Genomic DNA, 27,361 nt, shown 5'->3' on the forward strand with positions numbered 1-27,361 from the left:
AACTCCCATCTTACCTGACATGTAGACGAAGCAATGTGATCAAATCGTTAGATCCACGAGATCTGAAATAGCTGATTCCCAAGATCGACTTAGCTGGAGGCCTTCAGATCCGACTCGATCTTCACCAAATCTCACATCTTTGCCACTTCTCAGGGCTTCATTGGATCTCATCATCCTCGCAATTTATCCACGTGCCATTTTTCGATCGACCACATCGGGGGTAATCATAGGCTTAAATGCAAGATGTATAATAGCACGCAATTATGCTGCGTGCATGATATTGCTCCATTATTGTGGCTTCAAACGGAGTAAGACAGATCCAAGCGATCCAGCCAACACAGACTGTCCCCCTCTGATGGAGACGCCTAACGCCTCTCTTGTCTGTAGAAATAACTGTCGCATTATAATTATTATCATTATCAAGTGAAATAATTGTGCACGCATTTCATGACGCTCCTGTCGCTACTCTTCTCATCATATCAGCAAATAATTCGCCGGAAAGAACAAACTGTATGACGGTGCGTAAAACATGTGCATAGCATGCACACCATGTGATATGCGAGCGTTTTTAGCGCAAGTCTCTTAGAACGCAAGAGGTCATCAAGCTGGTCACTCTCTTTTGCATTCACACGCCAAACCTGGTTTGAAGTTGGCATCATGGCACAACAATGCCATAGATCGACCAAACTATGTTCGACTTTCCATCCTTTGGTTGGTAGCCGAAACTGACAATGACAATAATATGTATAGATAGATAGATATACGTTACATGGGCCTGCATATATCCAATGGACCGAGATGAATCAGTTTCCTAGATTAATAATCCTGATGAACACTGTAAAGGCCGGCACGCTTTTTCTTTTTATTTTTCTTCTTATTTTAAGCCTTTTTTTTAGTATAAGGATCAAAGGCCGGCACTCCATTTTCTTTATTGTCGAGCGAAAAATATAATGAGCAAAGGCCGGCACTCTGACCCGGTCTCAAGATTATAATACGCGTATCCGCTGCCCATCGATTAGGACCAGATGGAAGACGAGTATCTGGACTCTGTAATTGGCTTCGGTGTCGGGTTCGACTGTTGAAGCTGTGCAGCGGAAGGCTAACTCCATGCAGAGCAGTAGTAGCCTCGAGGAGGAAGAAGAAGAGCAAGTGGCTTCTCGCATTGCTCCATCTTATTTTCCTGTTCCGTTTCAGTTCGAGAAAGGGTTTAGGTGGTGAGGAAACATCACTCTCGGTCGATGGAGCTTAATGTCATGCAACAATATTTTGTAGAGAAAGGGCTTCTAGAGGAATGCTTCCTTCTTCTTGCGTAACTTCGTGTTGACTCGGCAGTGTTTTGACACAGAGGGAGGTGTAAAGTCTCTACATATATAGATTTCAGATGAAGACTTTATATGAGTAAGGTTTGGTTGGCTTTGAGGTTTGGTTCTCCTTTCCTTCGCCCTGCCGTTCCGTTCATGCAACCCTAGCGGGCGATGGAAGCGACCAAGCTTGAAGAGAACGGGGATCGGGCTACCGGCGCACGCTCTTTTGATTGTAGCTTCTGTAAGAGAGGGTTCTCTAACGCCCAAGCTTTAGGAGGCCACATGAACATGCACAGGAAGGACAAGGCCAAGCTCAAGCATCCCTCTCGCTGCGGTAATCCATTCCCTTCCAGGAACGCCGTGCCCTCGTCTCTTCCGATCGTCGGTGGCTACACGTCCCCTGCGAGCCATGAAAGCGCGTGCATCTCCACATGGCGATGGAGCTTCCCAGGTGCAGAAGACGACGGCTACAGATTCGGTAGTCTCGTGGATTCCGCTCGCCGGTCGACTTTGTCATCTCGAGCAAATGGTCAAGGATCGAGAAGTGGCAAGGTGGTGGAGATGCATCAGACGAGGCACGGCGTGGTCGAAGCAGACATAGATCTGGAGCTCCGGCTGGGTCGATCGGTGACCTACTTAAGTTCTGAGGACAAGACTCAGCAGGGTGCTTCTTTCACGGAGAGGATTCTCTGAACAGTTTTCTTTTGCATTTTGATAGCTCATAATCATTAGTATTTCATGTTGTTTCTTCGTGATCGACTGGAAGCTGAAGTATATCCAAAAGATAAATGAATCGGTTGATACATGAGAAGTTTCATGAACAGAGTTGGGGTCTATTGGTTGACGATTAAGAGTGCGAACTTCCGATGCAGAGAGTTGCAATCTATTTGATCATAGTTTCTCTTTGCATCTTATTCTTATAAGAAATTTAGATGTTATGTGATGCAATTAATCTATCGACAAAAGAAGCTTTAAGCAGTTTTATGAAGTAACAAATACAAGTAAGATTATCGACAATGTTCATTGCAAGTTGTTAGTGGATGTCAGCACGGTTTGGTCCAGTCCCGGATGTATAAGGTTGCTCGAGTGGATGCTCAGGTGGTGAGGGCGAGCGTCGAGTCGGGTTCGAGCTTCGTCCCTCGAGCACAGTCTTCTCTCTTGGCGAGTGGCCTACTTCTCCATCGTTAGACTCTTGCACATAGATTGAGGTCGGGAGGGGGATTTTCCGACTCGACCCCTCCGAAGCTTAAGTTAGTTTTTGGTAAAATGAGATAGAGTTAAGTGTTTGAAGTCACCTCCTTCCTGATTAAGGAGGGTTAGCTTTTATACCTGCGAGGATGAATTGGTCATACGGGATCAATTAACTACGGTCGGCTCCTCGGACGACTGACTTTAACTTCTGTATGAGCGTTGACCGACCAGCACGGATCGACGCCGCGCGGCACCACCCAGAGCTTTCCGGGATGGATGTACCGTAATGATGTCGTTCGTACGGAGGGCGCGACATGCGATTGCCCGCCACGTATGTATTACGCACCACATCTACTTGAGGTTCCACGCCTGCATCGTCATATCTGTTTATTCGGATCCACATGTACAATACCAAAATATGTCCTATCACAAGTATTCTGAAATCTTAAATTCTATATATAGAAAGACAGAAGCAATAAGCAGTGATGAGTTTCGTTATTGTTTATGTTTCATGAGAAAAGACTGAATCTTTACCGAAAGAAATATCATGAAAAGAAATGTTCTTTTGTTTCTTATCTGTACAAACTCACTCATCAAAGCAGTCTGTCAATGCCAGTCATTACAGCAGTTCATCATCCCTTTTCTTGACTTGATTCCAAAACGAATAACCTATTCATCAGATGTGGTTACTTTCTGGTAGATTCTAAGCAAAATGCAAAACTCATCAACTGTTCTTGGTCTCTTGACAAGGTTTGATTGAAGAACTCAAGCTCAGCTGCCCTCAGTCGTGTGTTCGAACTGCATGACATCCAGCAATTTTTGCTGCAGAAAAAACCTAAGTTCACACTTTTTCGACCTCACATCACTGCCAAACATGTTTGCTAACTGTTCTCTCTTCCTTTAATGGAGAAACTGAAACATGCCAGTATTGCAGACAGATGCATCCATCCCCCACTGTTCTTGGGAGACAGACATGGGTCATTTCTAGGGAAACTTCCTCTTGTAATACCAAAAGCGTTTTGTTCGACAGAGTGATCTGAACAAGACTTCTGACTTATGTGTGCGACAAGGCTTCCTCTTTTCCATTGCTACCGAATGAAATGGGATGCAGGATATTGACCTTGGCTCACCTTCTTCTTCTTCTTCGCTTCGCTTAAGAACAGATTGTAGCGATCCAACGATCTGTGGACGAGTCGGTGGAATCTTGAGAAGAGAAAGCTTGGGTTCGGTTCCTATCAAATACTATTATCGGCATTGTGAGGATGTGATGTTGACTCGAGTGTTTGGAATGGGGAGGATTCATGGCGACATGGTGTGGCCTAACAAGGTCGCACTGTGTAGTCAAGCCATATTTGGATGATTGACTTTCGCCAGAGGTCTTTTGTTTCCTTCTTTGGTGTGGTTCGATGTTCGTGGGTGGGCGTTGTCGGTCGCCTTGACTTTGACTTTGTCACGGACTTATCTCCATGGAAAGTGAGGCCAAGTAGTAAACCTCGTTTTCCTGTGATCACGGCCGTTGTTTTATGTTCTGTGATGATCCAACGGTTGATAAGTTTCCGGATCCAGAGAACGCCGCCACTACAAAAGCGCCTCGACGGAGCCGTGGAGATCGGCACTCGATCTCTCATTCGTTCTTCCGATGTCTAAACGTTCGATACTTTTCACCCTCCTCTTCTCTCTCTCGCTCTCTGCCGCCGCCCAGCAAGACGAGTTCACCTACATAGGCTTCTCCGGCGGCGCAAATGGCGGTGGAAGCAACATCAGCTTGAATGGGGTTGCGGAGGTCGACAACAGCGGGATCCTGCGGCTGACCAACGAGACGAGCCGGCTGATCGGCCACGCCTTCTACCCTGCGGCCCTCCGGTTCCGGAACGCCACCAGCGGCGCCGCCTTCTCCTTCTCCACCGCCTTCGCGTTTGCCATCGTTCCCGAGTACCCCAAGCTCGGCGGCCACGGTCTCGCCTTCACCATTGCGCCCACCAAGGAGCTGCCGGGGGCCCTGCCCAGCCAGTACCTCGGCCTCGTGAACGCCTCCGACGTCGGCAACCCCACAAACCACGTCTTCGCCGTGGAGTTCGACACCGTCCAGGACTTCGAGTTCGGCGACATCAACGACAACCACGTCGGGGTCGACATATACGGCTTGGTCTCCAACTCGTCCGCCTCCGCCGCCTACTATGGCGGCGACGGCGCCAAGAAGGACCTCAATCTCAAGGGCGGGTTCACGATCCAGGCTTGGATCGACTACGACGGAGGCGAGAAGGTTCTCAACGTCACCATTTCGCCTTTCTCCTCGAAGCCGAGTACGCCGTTGCTGTTGTTTCGGGTGGATTTGTCCCCAGTCCTCCTGGACGACATGTTCGTGGGCTTCTCCGCGTCCACTGGACTGCTCGCGAGCTCCCATTACCTCTTTGGCTGGAGCTTTAAGATGAAATGCGTCTCTCGGTCCCTGGATCTCTCCTCCCTGCCGTCGCTTCCTCTGCCGAAGAAGAAAAATATCACCTTGGCGATCGCCGCCTCTATCACGGCCTTTGTTCTGCTCATCACCGCAATCGCCGCCGCCGCCGCCTTCATCTTCTATAAGATCAAGAATGCCGACGTGATCGAGCAGTGGGAGTTCAGCTGCGGCCCCCATCGCTTCTCCTACGAGGAGCTGAAGCGCGCCACCCACGGGTTTCGAGACAGAGAGCTGCTGGGCTTGGGCGGGTTCGGCAAGGTATACAGGGGAACCCTTCCGGGCTCTCGGGCGGAGGTGGCGGTGAAGCGGGTCTCCCACGAGTCGAGGCAGGGGATCCGCGAATTTGTGGCGGAGATCGCTAGCATTGGGCGGCTCCGCCACCGGAACCTGGTCCAGCTCCAGGGCTGGTGCCGCCGCCGTGGAGACCTCCTCTTGGTATACGACTACATGCCCAACGGCAGCCTCGACAAGCTCCTGTTCTGCGACGATCCCTGCGGCCAGCCGCCACCGCTCATTTCGTGGCCGCAGCGCTTCAGAATCCTCCGTGGCGTCGCCTCCGCCCTCCTCTACCTCCACGAGGGGTGGGAGCAGGTGGTGATCCACCGGGACGTGAAGGCCAGCAACGTCCTCCTCGACGCCGAGTTCAACGGCCGCCTCGGCGACTTCGGGATGGCCAAGCTCCACGACCACGGCGCCAACCCGAGCACCACCCGCTTGGTGGGCACCGTGGGTTACCTTGCCCCCGAGCTCACCCGTACCGGCAGGGCCTCCACCAGCTCCGACGTGTTCGCCTTCGGCGCTCTGGTGCTCGAGGTGGTGTGCGGGCGGCGGCCCATCGAGCCCAAGGCGTCACCGGAGGAGCTGGTGCTGCTGGACTGGGTGAGGGAGCGGTGGAGCGCGGGGCGATGGGCGGACGTGGTGGATCCCCGGCTGGACGGCGAGTACGAACGCGAGGAAGCGGCGGTGGCGATAAAGTTGGGACTTTGGTGCTCCCACCCCTCGGCGGCGGCGAGGCCGGGCATGAGGGAGGTGGTGCGGTACCTCGACGGCGGTGACGTGGCGGAGTTGCCGCCGTTTCCCAGACCTCCGGAGAGTAACGGCGGTCTCGACGGCTTAGCACCGTTCTACCCTTCCTCCGCCGAGAAGGTCTCCACGGGGTCGACTTCTCTCGGAGAAGAGGCAGTGGGGTCCGCCCACTCATCTCTCTCCCTTCATTCCCATGATCCCATGCCAGAACAAGGTTTAGATCATTGCCGCCCTCCGTAATATCATCAAGATGATGAGAGAAAGACATCATGGGATGCGAACATGAGAGAATACTTCTCATCATTGGTTTCAGCTCCCAAACTCTGCATGTCATCATCGAATGTTTCGACGGCAACATCTTTCTGTCATGGAATGCTACTGACAGTTTATTCTCCATGTGTTTGCGGTCCTTTACAGTTTGTTTGGTGGCGATAAGACGATTCCATCCTCCTAAAGTCGGAGCTTTTCATTGCCAAGAAAGCATCTCATTGCCATCTTGTTTAGCACACGTGGAGCACGTGCTAGAACCTCCCATCCATCATTTTTAGTTGTTCTTAAAAGACCCAAAAAGCACTCTCCTATATATATATATATATATATATATATATATATATATATAAAAATGAAAATTAAGGGTATGAAATTGAATCGATTTCAAGAATGATTGGATGTTGGTCCAACTGGGATGAGATCGCACTGGTGATGACCCACCCACTGAATAAGCCCAACGGGAAAAGACCGCGTTATTCGACAAAAGCCCATCGTTGCATCGCATGGTTCGTAGAATCTTATCTCGCTTTGAGTTCACAATTCGATCGGTGATGCCATGAGATCCCCGTCTCCTCGTGCGTAGGTTGCGTTGGATGACTTCCCCGTGCAAGTCGAATCGGCATCCGTTCGTCAGCCGACATGCCGTAAACACCACCCCGTTCGGTGGCGCTGGACCGAGTCGAGAACAATGCTAGTGACGAGCAGGAATAGTCGCCGCTGTTCTTTCTCTGAAAGTAGAAACAAGAGCACCGCCCGGCTATGGTTGTGCCAGTTTGCTGAGAGAGTGTGCACGCGAGGAAAACAACAATGCGTGAGGGAAGGAATTGATAAGCCCATTAGGTGATGTGAGACAGTAAAAATCCATGAAAAGTCAACAAGTATGAGCGTGGGATTTGTTGTTTTAGGGAAAATACATGACAGAGAGAGATGGCAACATCCCGAGTGTTCTTAGAATGCCTTGTCGGACGTGTCTCCTGAGTACGCATGCTGACAAATCTTTGGTTTCTCGACGGTGAGAGTGAGCGATAAGGCTATGAACAAGAAGACGTAAGCTGTTTCTCAGCTTAAAGATTAAGTAGAAGAAGGCCTGATGGTTACTGGTGGATACAGAAAGTTGATTAAGAACTCTGCTGACTTCTGTTCGATCGCCCACTCGAGCAAGTTTATCGAGTGCTTGGATTGTAATATACGACTGGGTTTATTTATTGGGATCGTGTGTGTGACGGATAAGAGTGACGCATAGTTTCAGATGCAAGTTGGATCGATTTGTTTGGATAATAATCCTGTCCAAGTTTTTATTTCTTACATGTGTCATATATGTTGATGCCTATACGTAAATATTAAACCACACATACATGACCAATACCTTCATATGACCCATATCTAAAATTAATATATATATATATATATATATATATATATGTATATGTATATATTAGTAAAGGATAAGTGATGAGATTGATCTTATAATAATATTAATAAAAGTAAGTGACTAGATGAGACAAATTAGGGGTGGGACCCAACCGAGGCGTGTGAACGCGGAACACACATCAAGATTCCAAGCGCGTAGGTTAGTGGGATGGCTACGCGAGGGGCACGGTGACATGTTTATTGTTATCTTCCTCGAATGCATGTTGCGGCACTCTTTGCAGAAATGGCGCGGTTAACTGAGGTGTACGACGGAGATGCGTTGACGTGACTTGAAGCCTCGGCATTCGTGGTCCGACTGCATGTTTCTGCAGCTTTGTTTTCGCCGTCGTGATGTCGGCGCGTCGGTAAAGCAGCTTTGTCTCCCGGTCAGCCACTTGCATCGACCATTTTGTTTTCTGGTGGACGATCCACCGAAACCCATCTTTTTCTAATGGAATGAGAGTAGTACAGACATGGTGGTAGTACAGAGTAGAAGACGCAAGATAAAGTCAAAGATGAAGGAGTCAAATCTTTTGATCAAATGTTGCAGAGAAACAGACGTGGATTCCGCAAAGATGTGTGAGAGAAGAAGCCATTGTACGTCCATCCCATTGAGCCATTTTGGTTTGGTGAAAAGAGGAACAAAGGTTGTCAATCGTGTTCTGCATTATTTGGAGATATACACCAACGTAAGAATGACACATTTACAATCGCAGGGAACAAAAATAATGAGGCAATTCACAGATGAGGATTACACTAATCAAAGCTACTGACCAGTTAGTTACATCATTCGAACATACACCAAATAAGAATCGAGCTGAGAACCTATCTATGACGACTATGAGGTCCGTAACCCATTAGATACCTACAACCTGCTTCTGCTGCTCCAGCTTAAACTGTGGTTGAGCTTGACCATTATAAAGCTTTAAAGTCAGGCCATGATCAACTGGAATAAATAAAGATCCTGTAGAAGAAACAAATCATGGTTAACACATATGCGGACTAGCACAAGGAGTTCTAGTGACATAAAGAACATAGAGAAGGATGAACTACAGATCTAGCAGGAAAATACCTAATAATTGAGTCACCAACATCAGCTTTAGGATCAGAGGTTGAGTGTAAAATGTCTTCATTTACATCATATGCTATATAAAGACACAATCTAGGTTTTCCATTAACAAATCTAGCAAGAACTACTTGATTTCCAAGTGGATAGCGCATAAATGATCCGGCCCTTCCACCCTTGCAGCAGCCATTGGCCATCTTCATCCATGTCAAAATCCTTGTGGTAGCAGGACTTCACTCTATCCTTTGCTTTCTTCACGATATCAGGTTTCAGCGGAAGCTGAGTGAACCCTGCCCTCAGGTTCCTTACGTGCCACTGCTTGTAGGTCTCCGGCCTCTCGACCCTTTCTGTACCCTCACAAGAGATGACATTTAGAGCCTCGCGTCCAAAGAGAACCTTTTCGATCAGCTGCCTCGGTTCATCCTCATGTGGCACATTCGTCTCGATCATATCAAACAAGGAAGAGAAGTGGAATAAAGCTTCTCGGAAGCGTGTGACGAAGAATGGAGCATTGTACGTGCCATTAAGAACACCATGAATGAACACATCTGGGTTGATCTTTCTTACAGTGTTCAAGACCATATCCCTCGGACTATCCACCACCACTGTCTCATCCATCAGATTCCTAAACCGGTACAAACAGTTGACCACCACCACCTCATCTTCACGAATGTTAAGATCCTCGACTCGTATGGTCTCCCACTTGGTTGCAATCGCATGAAACTCGAAAGGGATGTTGAAACTGCATGCATAATCGGCTAGACGATGCCCTGTTTCATCAATCAGTTCGGTCGGGCGGAATCCATGCACAGGTACATCTATACCTGTCATGCGAAGCTTCGGAGGCCCACCAGGCCGATTAGAAAGCCGTTGCATGAAACATGGCCACTGGAAACCATAGTATATGCCGAAATCTATAATGTGCAAACTAGCTGCATTCTCTGCCACATTTAGAATGGTTTGGGTAGAGAAGAAATGGGAGATCTTCTTGAAAGGACAAGCAGCCAAATAAAGCTGGTAAGCTTTTAGGATGTCGGTAACAGGACTTCGTTTTGCCACCAAGGATTGATAGACCTGACTCCCCGTACCAGCGAGGCGAGCCTGCAGGCCATCGGCAAACCAATGGGCTAGCCTCTGATTTGCGTCTCCATGACGAGAAGAGTGCTGTCTGATCTGTTTCAACAATTCATTCGCACTTCGGCGATCATCTGTTGCCACAGCTTGAGCACAATGAATGAGGAGTGTTCTAAGATCCACAACCTCCCTCTTCGATTGCTTCTTTCCTCGACCCTTCCCGCCACTTGAACCTTTAGAGTGACAACTATGAGAAAGTTTGCTTACTTCATTCTGCAATTTCTGGCGGAGTTTATCAACACTCTCTGAGCAATTTTCCCCGTTACATAGCAAAACCTCATCAAACATTTTTGTGCGAATAGTCTCCTCGGTGTAAACCGCTGATTGTTTATTACTCCTTCCCTCCTCCAAATCTAAATCTTCGTCATGTGGGTTTTTACGACCCCTTGATGGATGAACTTGGTGTTCTCTGTCCTCATCCTCTTGTTTGACCCCAACCATCCCCTGAGGTATGTTAAAACCACTGGCCTCTAAATCGATCACCAACTTATCCTCACTTGGAAGGAATTTGCGTGCCTCCTCGAGTCCCCTCTGGAACTGCCATGCAGGTTGGCTCTCAGTAAGTAAATCAAGAGGTGTAAGTGTGCTTAGAAGAGACTCCTCCACCCCTTCCGTGATATTCCCAAAGCTATTTGTGGAGGAGAATGAACAATGTGAAGAGCAGTCGATTAGTATAGGATGAGTCTGCAGCCGAGAAGAATGTTCGACAGGGTCATACGGCCGGCAGTTGCTGATGACCGTGCTGCCACAAATGCTGATACAGGAATTTCCTTGGTGATTACTGATGCTATCATCGGGGCTGTCAGAAAAATGGCTGGAACACAACGGTGGCCGATCGGGCGAAGGTGGGAACTTCTCACCTAAGATCTCATAGAAGGGTTTCTCTGCAGCTATCAGAGCAGGGTCTTCTGGGTATACATCGAATTTCTCATCAATGTTCTCCTCCATGAGCATTTGGTCAATATAGTTGAGGACGATATCAGAGAAGATCTCGGAGTCTTCAAAGACATCAACCTCAGGGCCTGCGCCAAGCGATGGCGCAAGGTTGGAGTCTCGGGTGGAAACATAGGGGGGAAAACCAGGATCAACATCCGGGAGACCGAACAAACTACTCTGATTCGAGAAGCGTTGTTGCCCTCCCAGCGGTGAGCTGCCGAAGGCATTCTCCTCAGCGAATGGATGATCATGACTAAATCCTCCGTTCGTGACGGTATCGGACGACGACGGAGCACTCGCATCACTGGAATCGGAAGGGGTATGAAGAAATGGAATGCCCTGGACGTCGAAGACGCCATTTAGGTGTGAGGCGGCCATCGCCGGCGGCCGCCCTCTGAGTTTGAAACCACCAGCAGTGATCGGATCACCGATCACACCCCGCAGATCCCCAATTCCAGTGCCCATGGCTACCGATCTCGCATCACCCTACGCACCAGGCTCTACCAGAAATCACTACCGATCTGACCGACTCCAAGCCTTGTTACTACCAAACCACCCCAAATAACAATCACTAGACACATACAAATCAAATGACCAGGCAGGAAAGACTTGCGACCAAAAGGATGCAGAAAGCAATGGATCAAAGAGAAAGAAAATTAACCATCACAAGTCTCGTACAAAGAACGGACAATAAAGAAAGGTTGAGATCAGTATAACTACAGAAACACGAAATAGCATCCATGAATCTTGAAACGAAGGAGTGTTTGGAAACACCAAGCGAATCACGCAATCAGATCCGTAAAATTCGAAGGCTGGAATCCAAGGGAAAGAGCAACAAAGCAGGTATCAGCAAAAGAGGAAGTCTACGACAGGATGTCGACAAGAAAGGGGAGGGTCTTACCTCGATCGAGGCACCAAATGCTCCGCGCGCGAGAGAGAGAGAGAGAGCGAGCGTCACTTGTGAGACGGGGACGGGTTCGGTCGGCCACGCTCGCTTTTAAATGTATATGCCCCCATGTCCATTAGTTAACGACGACAATAAAAGAAGGTTTCTTTGGGGATAAGAGGGCATGCATAAAATTTCAACTTTGCCCCCCTCACCCTTTCTTAACTGGAAGCTTCGCGGAAACGGCTCCCCCACCCAGCCACCGGGTGCACCGTTTAGCCAGAGCGCGACGAGGACGGCGCCAGCTGGACCGCCGGTTTCTGGGCCGATGGGTCCGACCCAATTCCTCGCCCGGTTCGTTAGCTTGCTCCCCAAGTCATCGCCCGTAACCGCGTGGCGGAGAGTGTTACGCGCGTGGCGAAAACCATCCGATGACTGGCCTTGCTCGGTCCGACTGCGTAGCTGGTCGACACGACGGCGCAGGTGGGGACCGCGACAGGTGGCAGTCGTGCGCCAAAAGGCCTCACGCCTTCGGGTGTGTGGCGCGACATAGGTGTCCCGAAGCATTGTTTTCCATGTGGCAATTGGCTATTAATTGGTGGTATTTCCGACATGTCTCCTCACTTGATCGCAAGCCATCATGAACGAATTCGACGATATCACATCAATTATGTCTTCAATCTTAGTTACCACTAATAAATATTTATCATCACATAACATGTCGAACTATTGCATGGTTCAACCGATAGCAAATAAGATTTTCTCCAAAAATTCTTCCTCGAAATTTGTATAAATAGAAGAGAGACATGCTAATGTATAAGTAAAAGCTTCTTCCTCATCTTTCTCACCGCGGTAGGGCCAATCCTCATCTTCCTCATCGCGGTAATCTTCGTTGATCTACCAACAGTCTCTACCAACAGTCGACGGACTTGAGGAGAACGAAGGGAACGCTTGTGCTCTCAATAATCTACACGCCGAGACTCAGTGGTCCAGTGCGCTCTCCTTCGTGTATATGTACAATCATGCCACGCACAGCACCATGTGGATCGCCGTTGCGTGCACAAACTCAAGCCACCACAATCACCCACCTCTCACCTCCTTGATACTGTTGTAGCATCACTGCAGCTTTTTCCTCTACTGCAGCTTCCTCCTTTGTTGCAACTTCTTCCTATACTGCGGCTTCTTCCTCTGTTTCTTCCTATACTGCGGCTTCTTCCTCTATTATAGCATTGCTATAGCTTTCTATATTACTGCACCTTTCTCCTCTACTATAGGTCGTCGCCGTCGCAACAGCTCTTGCCCTACTCAGCTTTTGGCTCGTAAACTGTTTGCTTTGCATCAAGATTGGTATCCTTGACAGGAGCATCATCTTGCGAGGGCATAATAGCAGATAAGATTTTTTCAACTAGATGAGAAAATCTCTCTACTCTGTTGAGGAAAATCCTCCCTCATAATTTATAAAATTAGAAAAGAGACATATTAATATATTCAAATAAAAGCTCCAACATGAACAAATTGTCTTCGACTAGATAGATGATCAGAATCCTAAGATAGGCCATGCATGTATACAGTACCGTTTTATTAGGGTAACATGAACTCCATCCTTTTAGAGAGAGAGGGAGAGGGAGAGGGAGGCATGAACTCCGGCAACATAGGCCATAAGGCCTGTGGCTAATAGGAAAGAACGATAAAGCAAGTTTACCAACAACATTTCTAAAAGATACATGATTGATGGAGAGTACATAATGGGGGAAAAGAGTATTCATGTTGTGTTTGGGTGTGGGAGGGTTTGGACCACTAATTAGGTTTAGTTACCTATCTATCTTATGTATGCATCATCACTGCCGTCTGTATCTGTTGATGTCTATTTCTCACCTCGCCGAATATTCTCTATCATTATTTATATTTAATTTAATTTTGTTTAGTCCACTTAGATGACGTGATCCACAAAATAAATAATACCTACTAATATCAGTAGTGATAGCAATAACAATAATCTACACAGCTGCATTGCATTGCATTGCATGTGAGCTTGAGATCTTTAGGTATCGGATGAGCATCTTACATGTCCTTGTCACTCTGGCTTCCATCTACGTTCATCAATTTGCGCGGATCCTGTCGGTCGACGGATGCCTGTTTTGTCTGGGATTGAATCATGTGGTCGGCGTCGTGGAGATGTGACAGGATGGCAGCCAGTCGCCAACTTGGCTATGTTCCAAGAACAGGAGACAGCGTTTCCTTGGTCCAAACATGAGATTCCCAATGTCCCCATCGTACATCCGCGTCGAAGATGTTTTAAATCTTAATCTAGCTTTCGAAGTATACCGATGACTGATATAACTCAGTAGTTCATTGCCGTAAGACAATGCAACTAAATCGATTGGTCACTTGCAGCATCCGTGAATGGAATCAGCAAGCGAAGCGTTCGTGTCCTTTGGGTTGTGCTCATCAATGGATGTGATGTGATGTGACATGCATGCGGTCAAGAAGGATGGTGGAAGGCAGCGAAATGTACTAACATGGGCAGTGATAGAGACAACACTGGTTGATAGGACGATGCAAACAAATGGCTGGTGGGAGAGAATTGAATGCGTCAAGGAGATGATTGACATTGATTGAGAGGAGTCGTGAACGGCTCGTAATGATTGAGGTGGTGGCCGAAGGAGAATCGATGATCACGATTAATTCACATCATAAATAAAAAGAAACGAAACAATGATACATGTGACTCTTCGAATTGAAGTCAAAATTATGTGTTGGAACATTTCATGCCCCTCGGAATGATCCAAACCTCACCAACACCAATTGACGTAATTATCTCATCAACATTAAATCTAAATATAAAATACTTTTCTTAACAAATCCCACACAATAAAAAGAGTATTGAAAAAAAGCATGTTTAAAAATGGTAACTCACAATACTTTTTCTTAACAATGGTAACTTAAATATCAAGTGCTCGATGAACAATTACGACACGCCATCGTTTAAAAATAATCGGATTAGGCTAAAGGCATGTTTAACCTAGTCACATGTCATATATGAATTCAAGCTCGTGTTGTTGCCAAGAGTTGAAATCTCAAACATGTATGATGTGATGATGATTACTTGAGCAAAACATGAGGTCAAGTATATTGATTCTATTCAAATGAAAGAATGAGTCATGCATACAAGACTTGTCAATGAAGAAACAAAAGTGGTTGGCTGGACAAGAAAATTACTTACGCTGAATAGATTATTCAAGTAGACTGACCACAATGCTTGTCATCTAAAAGAATGATAGACAAACAAAATCATGTCTCGAAACAAAGTATTGGGAAGGTGGATTAAGAAAATCGCGACACATTCATATACTATGAATTCACCAGTCACTCAAAGAGTATTGTTGATCATGACCCTAATAGCTGACCAAGAAATCTGAGAACCATGTTGTGTCTAAGACCAACCTATTAAAACGTCATCTTGCAGTACCATTACTTCCTCTGCAAGATTTCTTTCTACTTTGAACCATGACATCCAACGCTTGTGGATGGAACATGTGCCACGTTATTTAGCCCAAGTCAAGTTGTTCCTATAACTCAGACATTGAACTTATTTAATGTTTCTATTATATTGATTTCCCAATTCTCAGATTCTAACCCGACCTGATTTATTCCGAAACAACAAACTTGTGACTGTGTTAGCATGTAAACTTCAAGATGCCAACAGATGCCAAAGCTGGAAGCTAGGATTTGATTAGTATGTTAACAGAGCAAGACAGTGGAGTTCGAAAGAAACAGGGCAACAAGTCAAAAGATATCTTCTATATAGCTTCATGGATTATCTTTTATGTTTCTAGGTTCTTACATTTGCAAGAACAAAATATTCTAAGATGGTCACAACCAAGATGCAAGTGTAAAGAGTTAAGCAGGATTGACCTCTTCGGGTGGTGAAGATGGTTATTATGATCAGAAGTGGATACATCAGCACCAGGAGAGCACAATTGCACACCCATCATCATCCTGTAACGGCCAAAAGGAAGACGGTAAGTGCACAAGAGAAAAACATCATGCTCCGTAGGGGTGATGATGCCTAAAATCAAGAATCTACTGTTCTGGCTACTTGAAAAGCTAAACACGTTGATATCTTCTATGTTGTCTCAATTGAAAAGGACACCAGGAAGTGGATGTCCAACAGGAGCTTTGGGAAGGATATCATGGGCCTATGGGACTTCAATCATCAGAGAACAACTACTTAGATGCTAAATGTTCAGGAGAACAAAGATAGCACAACTTCAAAAGGTAATGACAAACGAACAATTTGATGCAATTAAACACCACTCCTTAGAAGCATCTTCCTGAAGCAGAAAAATAACAATTTCAAATTTACAAAATACTAGAAAATGAAGTTCAAAAAGCAGGAGACTTAATAAGCTTACAACTAGATAGGTAAATATATTGTATCATAACCAGATTAAACTTATAAAAAATCAACTTGCAAAAACTCCTAAGAAATGTTTTTGTAACATTCAGGGCCATCACAAGTCACAACATACTATGGGTTCTCGAGAAATTGTCGAGCCATTTGTCATCAGCAGCTAAAAGTATATTTTTTGACTAAGCCAAAGGTATTACAACCCATGGATGACTTGGATCAATCATAAAGTGCTAAATCTTTTAAAGGAGATGACCAGCATATGGTAAATTTGTCATTATAAAAGTAAACTTGATCATTAAACAAAAAATGGATTTAACCAAAGGAGATGACCAAGCTGTAGATAACAAAATAGAACATGAAAGAATTAGTTCTTCTACCAAGTAGTTAACATGTGCACAGATGCTAATTAAATCCTAATAATACATGTATGGAAATACAGAAAAACCTGACAGAACTAAATTAAAGTACCACAAAAGCGTACTTAATTGAATATAATGGAAGGCACAACATGAACAACCAAGAAAGTAAATGAAGCTGCTATTCATCTATGAAAACAATAAGCTCAATATGTACCTATATCAATTAACAAGTTTCTAGATTGCCACATGAATAAGCAGGACAGCTGGTTAACATTAAGAAAATACAAGAATCTCAACACTTGCTTTTATTTGTCAGAAAGATCAAAATAAGTGAGCAACTAAAAGATTTGAACCTCACAGACTTTGATGATGTTAGTCCATGATTTCTGATGCTTCGGGCTTCTTCTCAATTAAAGTCTGCACCTTCTGCAGTACAATCAAGATAAATAGTTAATTGGCAAATTAGGAAATAAGTGGATTACAAACTAACTTCTGTTATATTCAATTATCTTCAAGATCCTACCCCAAAATTCTCACCAGATAGGATGAGAGGAAATGTTTCCCCCCGCATTGGGTGAGCATTTGTGGAGGTGCAACAATCAGCATTTGATTGCTGAAGATAAGCAACAATATACCAGTCATACCTTTATTGAACTTCCAACCTCCTCAAGTCTCTGCAATATCAGATCTCCAGGCGGGGCTATCTGCAGATAAGAAGAAAGGTGGCCCTGAAAATTAGGTTTGTACAGTTGACAAAATAAAGTCCTGAAGGAACAGCATAAATTGACTGCGATTAGAAGCTATCAAAAAATAAGGCAATATAATCTAGAGTTTGCAGGTTCACAGAAAATCTGCAACAATCATCGTCTTTGGGGAACTATAGGCTGGCACTTGGTCCAACATTCGAATAACACAGCAGAATTTCTAGACCGAGGCAAATCAAAATAGATTGTCTTTATGCTTGGTTGCCACCTAACAAAGTTTTCTTGACTTTTTGGCTAAATAATAGATGATAGATAGTTACCCATTCATCTAGGTGGTTTATATTAAATCAGAAATTTCTAGTTGTTCTGCAACATCTAACCAAAAGGAGCAGAAGTACAAGGCTATATTTGTCTGAAACTAAAATATCTTAAGCCAAATGCTGTCATTGTGCATTGAATGGTAGAGCATCTTTCACCTCTAATGAGTAGGTGATGCAGAACCATTGAGCTTCACGGAGGATTTCAGAAAAGTTTGTCCTAGGTAAAGATATCAACAAAAAGTCATTAATTAGTTGGCCTAAAAATTTCAAGTGCTGTGTTGAAAATTAAAAAGTCTTTTGGTCTTTTTACGACTCCTTTTGTATTAAGTATACTCATTTATTATTTAGGTATTTTAGAAGTCACATGTTAAAATTTTAAAAGATAAATTAATTACCTAAGAGATTACTCTTGAAAATCATTGTCTTCATTAATTGTACCAAGGCACCTAAACCCCAATAAATAGTGGAGCTTATTATTGGATCAAACATTTTAGATTTGAATGAAAAGAATTGCATTTTCTCTAGTCTCTGACTCTCCTCTCTTATCTCACACTTCTTGTACTTTCTCTTCCCCTATCTGTCTCTCTACTTCTCTATTCTGTTCTACATCAGTTTGGTATCAGGGCACATCAAGAAACCTGTCCTGTACTCCATTGGGTTTCAACTAGTAACAAAAGCTCCAATCAACACTCAAGGATCCTTACGCCTCCAATGTTAATCCCTTACGTGTGGAGTTGAACTTTGGGGCAACTATCCCTATGAAATTAGTGGACCATATAGCTCTTAATGTTAGGTAAATTTTTGAAAACTTTACTAATACTTTTTTGTCAGAAAGAAAAACCATATATTTCATTAGAACGTTGTTTTCATCGCTTCTCCCTCGTTTCTCTTTTGTTTTCTATTTATTGTTCTCCCTCTCCCCTTCAGCTACAATTACAGTACCACTAAAATTTGAACCCTTGAGAGTTGTCCAAAAAAACGAAAAACAAAACAAAACAAAATAAAAGGTAAAGAAAAGAAAAGTGAGAACTATTTGAATCGTTGCATTTCTACCTTGTGCACAGTGATAATTAACAACCATATTATCAAAAGATAATTTGTTGATAGCATTAGGATCATGACTCGGTGAGATAAAAATCAGACCGATCCTGATGAATCTCTAAACCAACAGACTGAGGTAGACACCCTTAGGACCAACTTAGTATATCATGACACAATGTTAAACTAGTTATGTGACCAAATGACCCAAGTCCTAAGATCTCTCTGACATCTTGAAAAAAACCCCATGAATGAGGAGGTTAATGAGTCGATTAGGCAACAGTCCATTCTCCACATTCCATAGCTTCAAATCATTGAATTTTACCTACTCCCTAAGCCCCAATTCAAACAAATCCTAGGTCCACCTATTGGGCACCTATTCACAATCATGTTCCAACAATTCCTAATGACCAAGCCTTTGACCTTAACGATGAATTCATATAACCTGCTAGAAATCTACAAATCCGAGTAATGGGCTGAGTTTGGTTTGTTGGTAATATGGGAGAAATGGCTAGAGGAGTCAAAGTGGATGTGTCGGACTTTGATGGGAGGTTTCACCCAAATGTGTTTGTTGACTGGTTGGCTAGCATGGAAGCTTACTTTGAGTGGTATGGAATGATTGATATTGATCGTGTGCAATTTGCAAAAAATAAAACTGATAGGGTCCACTATGAAATATTGGAAATATGTCCAACGTAATCTCAGAAACCATCGAGAGCCTCTCATCACTTAGTAGGAAGCCATGAAACAAAAACTAATATGTCTTCAGTCCAATGTCATTAGTGCCATAATAGAGGTCATATTGCCTCTCATTGTCCTCGATGACTTATTTTAATTTAGGATTCCAGATTAGACCATATTGAGTTGTTTCCAATTGTTCATTCAATGTATGGTGGGTGAACTTCTTAACTGACCTCTAGCTCTCCTTATCCTTAAACAAAACACTGCCTAAGAGAACTTAAAAATGACATTTGCAATTGACAGCACAATCAGGAAGGTTGACTCAACAATGTAGACATCCAGATAGTCTGCTCTCGGCCAGATGCAAGAACATCATCAAGTGATTACCAGTAGAAGGTTATATTCTACAAGCTGATCCAAATCCTATATGTTAGTGGGTTACACGGAGATGGTTTGAGATCTCCAATATTGACACTTTAGAATATCTAAAATTTGTACAAATATAAAGAGGCAGTACATCCAAGGTCAATCAGTGATTTAAAAAGCACCGAGCGTCAAAAGGCACTAAGGTCCCAAAACGGCCGAAGCAGCAAAGCGAGGCACTCTGAAATATTAAAATATTAAAATATATAATATAATTAATAAATATGATTATTTAAATAAATATATGACATTAAATTAAAAATCTACTGTTAACAATAGTTAAGAGGGGGAGAAAAAAACTGTTAACAGGAACATAGGGGGATAAAAGGGTCACTAACAGTGGAAACCGATAGTGGAAAGTGGTAAACACAGCAGTGAGAAGCTGGCAGCAATAGTGGCGGAGGATTAGTTTAAGACAGTCACTGCAGTGCTATGAACGACAGCAACGACGAAAATTATGGACAGCGGCAGCGACGGAAACTCCAAAGGACATCCATCGGTGGTGAAGGAACCTACGGTGCTCTCCCTCAATAGTGGAAGGAACTGCACACGGAGTGACAGCGGAAGGAAGCTACGGGCTCTTGCTAGCCGTCGAACCCATCTGTCAGCGATAGAGGAAGGCTTGGTCCACTGCGCCTGCGACGGAGGCAGCAATAGAAAGCGTTAGCGGTAGAGGTAGAAGCAACGCTAGGGTTGGCTCGGAGTCACATGGGCGTGAAGGGTAGCTTTTGAGGGTAGTTGGTTCGATCGAACCAACTAACTACTGTTGAACTAAACCAGACTTAAAAGTCTAGTTCAGTTGCCTTACTTGAATCGGACGCTCGCTCGAAGCACCCGACACCTGGGTTTGGGCGAGCGCCTAGGCGGCGCCTCATTAAAGCGTGTCGCCTGGTCCACACATGAGGCACTCGGGCCTCGCCTCGCCTTGCTCGAGCATCTATTTAAATCACTGAGGTCGACAAACAAATGGCATCCAAGTTGTCTCCCAAAAAGGAAAAGTAATCTACATATATAATTGGTATAGAAAATGATATATAGCTATCGCTGACTTAGGTCAACTAAATCATCAATGGCACTACTTCATATTAGGAAGAATACTTTAAATCACCCAACCAGCATGAGCTCAATCAGAATCCACTGGACTGAAAATAATTTGAACATGGGTAAGCTGCATTAAATGGTAACGACTCCACAAAGCAAAAATATTATAGAAGGCAGCATGCATGAAAAGGCATGAGCATACCCAAGAACCAGATGGAGGACAAGAACCAAATGTCTGAGGATCTTCATTTACAGAAGTTTGCCTGTTGAAACCATCACTCCTTATATTTGAAAGATGCATTAAAATAGCCTGGGCAAAGTACACTCAAATTTATCTACAATAGCAATAAGAGGTCATGACTAAACTCCTATCCAATCAGTTGTACCTTACGGAAAGCCCTTAGATCAGAAACTCCTTGGATCTGAAAATCATCATTCGCAATCCTTCTTACACCTTCATTATGTATTCTGACAGAATATATCCCAAAGAAGGATTGAAGGTATCCTAATAAAATTCAGAAGCTTGTTAGGAAGCACTACAGCAATGATTGAAAGTTTATTTTGCATGCAAGCAACACCTTATTTAACTGTGTGATAATCCGTGCAAAAAACCAGCAACTTCCTATCTCTATTAAGATGGCCATGCAAAAAGTTGCATGGCACCATTTTAATAAGGGATGACTATAACACACTGGAGTGAATTCATCAATAGTACCATACACGAAAAGGTAAGAAAAGAAAACTCTGATCAATTAATGAATAGCACTATGGGGACATGGAGATGAAACAACCAATAACAATTTGAGCCAAGTTAAAATTGTTGACAGCCCGATTATGTGCTGCAGATGAGAGAATCACTTAACAAACAAAAGAAGCTAAAAAGAGGTGAAACAATGGGAAGGAAATATGATTTTCAGAAATTTATGGATTTCATAAGATATGGCATTTAAGTGACATTTGAGTATAATTAATTAAAATCCAAACAAACCTAAGAAACTGTTATACATCAACTAAAACTAGTAAAGTTCTGGACTCCAGAGCAAGGTATTATTAATGTCTGAGTATACATAATTAGTAGACCCAACTCCCAAGTTGTTGGATGATAGACCAACATTTCCCTCATTAGTTCTCAATAGTCAATTCTATATGCACCTAGACACTAGTTCCCAATTCTATATGTGATATGCCAAAAAAACATTAATGAGCCAAATTAGGAACTTAAAAAAGGAGGCCAGCTTATAAATGTATTTCAATCTGTGATTCCGACTCCAAGTCATTGTCATCGTAGAATGAACAATGGTTTCCTGTTTAAGGCTGCTTAACTGCTATATGAGGTCAAGGGTTCAGTCACACAGACAACTACTCTACATGCAAGCATAGGCACGAATACATCTGAGCTTCTTTGGACACCGCCATTGGATAGAGATCTCGCGCACCAGGTTTTCCTCTATTCCTACTCATAATCATTATCACAGCTGACAGAGTATGCAAAAGAAGGAACAGGAATTATGTAATCAAATGATGATCTAAGAAATCAGAGTGAAATTTAGGCACATGTAGAATGGAACATAGGTGACTCTCATTTGGGACTACATCATTGATGCCTCAGCCAACAATACACACATTTATAGTGACGCTTTATACAGGTTAAGCAAACAGAGATAGATGTCATCATTAAAAAAAAGAAGGGTTTCCAATATAAAGAGTGATGTTTTATGGCATACATTAATTGGCAGCAAGGAACCCATTTGTGACTACATCATTGATGCCTCGGCCAACAATATACACATTTATAGTAATACTTTATGCATGTTAAGCAAACAGAGATAGATGTCATCATTAAAAAAAGAAGCGTTTCCAATATCAAGAGTGATGTTTTAATCATACATTAATTGGCAGCAAGGATGCCAGTTATAGCTCAAGACATTGTGTTAAAGGTTAAAACATAACTTATCAAAAACTTAGACTTTCCTTTTCTTGAGCAAATTTGTATGTTGGAAGCATTCAGTTCCATCAGCAATTTTTCTCTTACCTTTGTTAGCACGTAAACTCAAAGATAACTTCTCATTTCAACTATGTTAGCTTCATATGCATAAAACAAATATATTGTCATTGTGAAAAATAAATTGTCAAGCTAGATTTACGGTAAGTCTTAGAAAAGATTAGCAAGCCAACCACATTTCTAACTTCTGTCCAATTGAGACTAGTTCCAGGGTTCCCCATTACCTTGTTCAATAACTATATCTGCAACTGATGCTAGCAGCACATGCTTCTCTTTCTTCAAAACTCCAAAACAAGGAAAAGGTACTGGTCTTGAAACCTGTATCACAGTAGAGTTACTGGCGAAACAAGTATGGAAATGGAAGATCCAAAGCAGATTATCATTTAAAAAGATATTCTGGTCCAGATATACTGGCCAGATTAAACCATTTATAAGATGTGGATATTGTTTTACTAAATTTTCAGAGTAAACACTATAGACACCAAAAGAGGAAATAACTATCATAAAATTTATTCTCTGTATGCAAGTACACAAGTTTCTTCTCTAAAGTCAAAATAGAAAAGGAAAAAAATAAAGAGTCACAGTAAATATATATCAAATATCCAACACATATAGGTGCCCGTATCTATCTGAGCACCTCAAAAGAATAGAGAGAAAGAGGAGGATACATTGAAACTCTAAAGATAGTTGGTAGGTGACAACGTCTATCATTTGCATGGAGGGTAAACTCATGCAACTAACATGACAAAAGTCTAAAATAAGGAGAAAATTACATATTTTGTTGCACAGTGCAGCATTATGATAAATCACAAAGCAAGCAAAAGCAATGGAATGCAGCCCCTAATCCATTACAATGAACAGCCCTTACTATCAGTAAATGCATTATCATAAACAAAGATCATAAGTAGTGCCTTAGTAAACGAGTAAGTGCAATGAACAACCATGATGTGTTCTTCATGGGCACCCACGTTCATTTATTCTTAAACCCTTCTCGGTCATCACTATGCTTAGCACATTACAATTTTGAATACAATCCACTAAAAATAGAGACCTTTTTTCATATCATGACGCCTTCTCCAAGTACCACTCTCCCTGTACTAGTAATTGGAAAAAGATAAGTGAAGAGAAAAAAAAAAAAACTTTCACGATAATCTTTTCTGTAAAGAATGTACTCGGAGAAACACACTTGCATCCAAAAGATGTCAATACATCTTTAAGCCAAAAATTGACATAATAAAAGATAAAACACAGTGGCACCAATAGACCAGTAGAGGTTTTTTTGCTTACCTTGTACACAATAGCATTAGGAGTCACATATAGCTTGCGAGAACGGAAGTCCTTCCGTAAGACATATCTTCGTACTGGCAAATATAGCAACATTAAAACCCCAATTCCCCATGCCAGTACCAAAAGCAAGGAATAAAGAATCCATTGAGCTGTTTGGTATTTAACATAGTTATCTTCCATCTCATCAAAAGATGCAGTGTAGAGAATTGTGTCTTCATCAACTTCAGAATATTCATTTGAAACTGAACCTGACAACAATCGTCTCTCCAACACATCTATTTCAATGGCTTTATCCGTTGATCCCATTTAAAACAATTGAATCTGCAAGAACAAATCATCCTCTTTTCATATAATAAATATGTGAATATCTACTGGTAGAAGTTCAACTAATGTATGCACTTTGCAGTTTCTTGCGTGTCTAGGGAACAATAGTATCTTTCAACAACCTAAGAAGAGTGGTTATCATAAGTTAAGATGTAGCTTAAAAAAATTCATATTTTTTTATTCATTATCATTCCTATTATTTTAATTCATGAACATGTTCGACAAGGAACCTGCCCACATCAGGCACAATATACCGACAACCCTGATCAATAACAAAAACATAAATTAAGAAGCAAAAAATGGGATCATCCAATTTGAAACATTGAGATTATGTTGACAAATATCAAACAGCAACCAAATTCAAAATAACAATTAACAATTGCACCCAGATACATCATAGGCTCTACTAGAATGTTATACGACCGGCTGAACCTGTATCAAGTTTGAAGTTGTATATGAATCGACCGAGCAAAACTGCATGTCACTGTCATGCCATGGTGCCTTTGGTGCTAATTATGTCGGAGCTTAAAATTAATGAAACAACAAAATGATTACAAAGGAATAAGCTAAAAAATCATCTAGAAGAAAATTGATGTTAAAAAGGATTGTCATCATAGACTAGTATATGATAAACAACAGCTTTATACCACGATGACATGACTGAGAGAGAGGCGACTCCTCTGTAAGAAGAATCGCGCCCTCTTAAGCCCTTGCAACGAGATCTACAAGGCCCGATACATCACTAGTGAGCCCTTGCAAGAGAGAGCCAGATTGGACTGAGCAAATTGGCTATAACGAAGACCGTGCTAACAGAAAGAGGATTGTGATTCGTGAAATAGAGAAGAGATGAGATCGCCTTCTTTGTAATCAATTTATGGAGCTTGGCCTCGGATGATCCTACCTCACCCAAAACACCGAAACAAATACAGAAACGTTACGCATGAGACACGAATTCAAGGCCAAAGAAAACGCAATCGGATGCCCTAAAGCAGCACATTCAACCATAAAACGGATCGAGGACGCTTCCGCGAGAAAGGACGAACCTAAACAGGAATCGTTCGACTCGAATGAACAAATGGAACTAACGAGCAGAACGGGCGGAGGAGGAAGCGACGAGAAGGAGAACCCGTGCCACCTACCCTTCAAGCTTTCATTTGGGACTTGGTTTCGTTTTATTGCCGTTCGGTGCAACGCCCTCCCGATCCGCTGGGCTTTATGAGAGTAGAAACACCTCCTCTCTTCGTATTGCCATCCTGTCCACGGATGATGAACTAACTATGTAGCACGCGTTCCAACAAAAAACACCTTCGTATTTATCTGTCTCTGATGAAGATTATTTCTTTATATATATATATATATATATATATATATATATATATATCGGACGCTTAAATGGGCTCCAATAGAGAGCCCAAATATAAAGTCCAGACTAGCCCGCCAAACCCGCCTAATGATGACCGATGACAGGAAACGAGCAAAGACCGGTACGAATAAAGGGTGGCGTATTAGATGAACTCGGGACAGAGTGTATATACAGGACGATTCATTATAGTAAAAGGGCTTGGATTGAATCCTATCGAACATGTGACATGGGTTATCAGAGAGAAGCCAAGCATGTATTGATGGATCAACAACCTTTACAAACAAGTGACGGTAGATATCCTTTTCAAGAAGCAATACAGGTGGCCTTCAGTCAGAATGAATGAATTGAACTCTCGGCAATAAGTTCAGGAGAAGTATCGTCATTAGGTATAGTTCAAAATTATCATCATTGGCAATACATCCAATTTTCAAATGCACTCAATGTCTCGATGATTGGTGCAGGTCAATCGAAATTTGAAGGCAGCAAATAGACATTGTAGTAACAACAATCGACATTAGCTTGACATTTTGTTATAATTTACAGTCAGCTAGGAGAAACAAAGTCCAACCGGCACATTTAGGGTGTGGCCTCCATGGAATTGGTCTTTTCTTCATTGCTGCTCATTCCAATTGGTTGAGCCTCTAACCAATGCAATTTCTTATAAAGTAATATCAATCATGCAATATAAAAAGTAAAGCAGGAAAATTAAATTGAGAAACAGAAATCGACATTCTTTTCGACACAGATTGATCTACAATAGCAACATAAAAACGTCAAACAAGATTAAGTTGAGACATCAGATATGAAAACTTGGAATGCTTCTCAAACATAACAAGTAGAGCTCAGGCATTTCCAAAGAAAATATGTATAGTGTAGAACAGAGATGACTTTTATTTTCATGATAAACTGCATGAAGAGTTTTGTCGGGCAAAGAGACAAAACTTGGGTTTCTCTGGCATCCAAATACCAAACGCATGCAAAGATTTTGAGTCACTTGACACTTGACCTTGATATAGCCGAACCAGCCAAACAGATATGCTGCTCTTGCCTTGACAATATTGACCAAACCAAGTTCACCCTTTTTCTTCTTTCTCCTGGGAACCCATCCTAATGCATGTATACTGTCTAAAACTCGGAGATAAAAATTTTGATTTAAAAGAACAAATAAATTGTCTATATTTTAATGTTTCAACCATTCTGATTGAGTAACCCACCAACCACTACTGGTCTGTCCAATGGACAAGAGTCCAAGGCAGGCAATTGCAAGTTGTCTTTGACCCTGTCGCTCATGTGGAGAAAAGGCCAAGTAGAGATTGTTAGAAGCGATTGAAGATTGCTTCCCCGTAGAATATTTCACAAAATATTCTGCACCTTTATGACTGGGTAAAAAACTTATTTTTAACGCAGTTGCAAAGGGATCACTTTTTAATGCTCATCACTACACTCACCTTCATCGGGTTACTAGCTTGCATGTCGGAGGGATCGGGTCAGGAAACCTCTCCCATCGAGCAGACCAGGTCGTCAATGACATCTTTCCATAACATTTTTGGTGCTAAAAGGACCCGATATCACATGAATGCCCGCCCGTCAATCCTCTCAATGAACGCTCGAGCGAAGAGGCTTTGCCCCCGACCCACAATACTTCTATCCAAGAAGGGCACAACCACCCTTTTTGCACATTAGTACATCCACTTTAGCGTAGACACTGATGAGATACTAAAGCC

At 43.0% G+C, this 27,361-nt stretch overlaps 4 protein-coding genes across 14 annotated transcripts; 2 read left to right on the forward strand and 2 right to left on the reverse strand.

The window, feature by feature from the left end:
- The first annotated feature begins 1,475 nt into the window (after positions 1-1,475).
- On the forward strand, positions 1,476-1,997 carry LOC135645669 (transcriptional regulator SUPERMAN-like). Its single transcript, XM_065164295.1, has one exon. It carries the CDS (start codon positions 1,476-1,478, stop codon positions 1,995-1,997), a length of 522 nt encoding a protein of 173 aa, XP_065020367.1.
- A 2,014-nt stretch (positions 1,998-4,011) lies between these two features.
- Positions 4,012-6,380, forward strand: LOC135644568 (L-type lectin-domain containing receptor kinase S.4-like). The gene has a single exon (XM_065162256.1). It carries the CDS (start codon positions 4,135-4,137, stop codon positions 6,217-6,219), a length of 2,085 nt encoding a protein of 694 aa, XP_065018328.1. The 5' UTR covers positions 4,012-4,134; the 3' UTR covers positions 6,220-6,380.
- Positions 6,381-8,376: 1,996 nt separating this feature from the next.
- On the reverse strand, positions 8,377-11,830 carry LOC135645034 (scarecrow-like protein 33). Of its 3 annotated transcripts, none has more exons than XM_065163064.1 (3): positions 11,697-11,830; positions 8,732-11,339; positions 8,377-8,623 (listed from the first exon to the last, which is right to left on the reverse strand). In XM_065163064.1, the coding sequence occupies exon 2, from the start codon at positions 11,258-11,260 to the stop codon at positions 8,843-8,845; it is 2,418 nt and encodes an 805-aa protein (XP_065019136.1). In that variant the 5' UTR covers positions 11,261-11,339; positions 11,697-11,830; the 3' UTR covers positions 8,377-8,623; positions 8,732-8,842. The 3 variants fall into 3 exon arrangements, with proteins under 3 accessions (XP_065019136.1, XP_065019134.1, XP_065019135.1); XM_065163062.1 differs by having other exon boundaries at positions 8,732-11,607; positions 11,697-11,793; XM_065163063.1 differs by lacking the exon at positions 11,697-11,830 and having other exon boundaries at positions 8,732-11,690.
- A 3,635-nt stretch (positions 11,831-15,465) lies between these two features.
- LOC103994021 (uncharacterized) lies at positions 15,466-25,570 on the reverse strand. Of its 9 annotated transcripts, none has more exons than XR_001979238.2 (9): positions 25,318-25,474; positions 23,951-24,271; positions 22,888-22,981; positions 21,048-21,166; positions 20,864-20,971; positions 17,099-17,158; positions 16,817-16,880; positions 16,669-16,717; positions 15,466-15,680 (listed from the first exon to the last, which is right to left on the reverse strand). XR_001979238.2 is itself a non-coding variant. In XM_018829638.2 (8 exons), exons 2-7 carry the CDS (start codon positions 24,254-24,256, stop codon positions 16,827-16,829), a joined length of 741 nt encoding a protein of 246 aa, XP_018685183.1. In that variant the 5' UTR covers positions 24,257-24,271; positions 25,414-25,570; the 3' UTR covers positions 15,466-15,680; positions 16,808-16,826. The 9 variants fall into 9 exon arrangements, 6 of the variants coding, with proteins under 6 accessions (XP_018685183.1, XP_009412550.1, XP_009412551.1 ...); XR_001979237.2 differs by having other exon boundaries at positions 15,466-16,015; XR_010498651.1 differs by having other exon boundaries at positions 15,466-16,015; positions 16,669-16,880.
- Between the last annotated feature and the right edge of the window lie 1,791 nt (positions 25,571-27,361).

Source organism: Musa acuminata, chromosome BXJ3-8, assembly GCF_036884655.1.
Source record: "Musa acuminata AAA Group cultivar baxijiao chromosome BXJ3-8, Cavendish_Baxijiao_AAA, whole genome shotgun sequence".
NCBI lineage: Eukaryota > Viridiplantae > Streptophyta > Magnoliopsida > Zingiberales > Musaceae > Musa > Musa acuminata.

Coding starts and splice junctions, on each gene's coding strand:
- LOC135645034 (XM_065163064.1), bottom strand. CDS start 11,260: ATGGGCACTGGAATTGGGGATCTGCGGGGTGTGATCGGTGATCCGATC.
- LOC135645669 (XM_065164295.1), top strand. CDS start 1,476: ATGGAAGCGACCAAGCTTGAAGAGAACGGGGATCGGGCTACCGGCGCA.
- LOC135644568 (XM_065162256.1), top strand. CDS start 4,135: ATGTCTAAACGTTCGATACTTTTCACCCTCCTCTTCTCTCTCTCGCTC.
- LOC103994021 (XM_018829638.2), bottom strand. CDS start 24,256: ATGGGATCAACGGATAAAGCCATTGAAATAGATGTGTTGGAGAGACGA. Junction 21,167..22,887: donor AGATATAGTTATTGAACAAG/GTAATGGGGAAC, acceptor GAATTTTATTAG/GATACCTTCAATCCTTCTTT. Junction 16,881..17,098: donor AGGTTGGAAGTTCAATAAAG/GTATGACTGGTA, acceptor ATTGTACTGCAG/AAGGTGCAGACTTTAATTGA.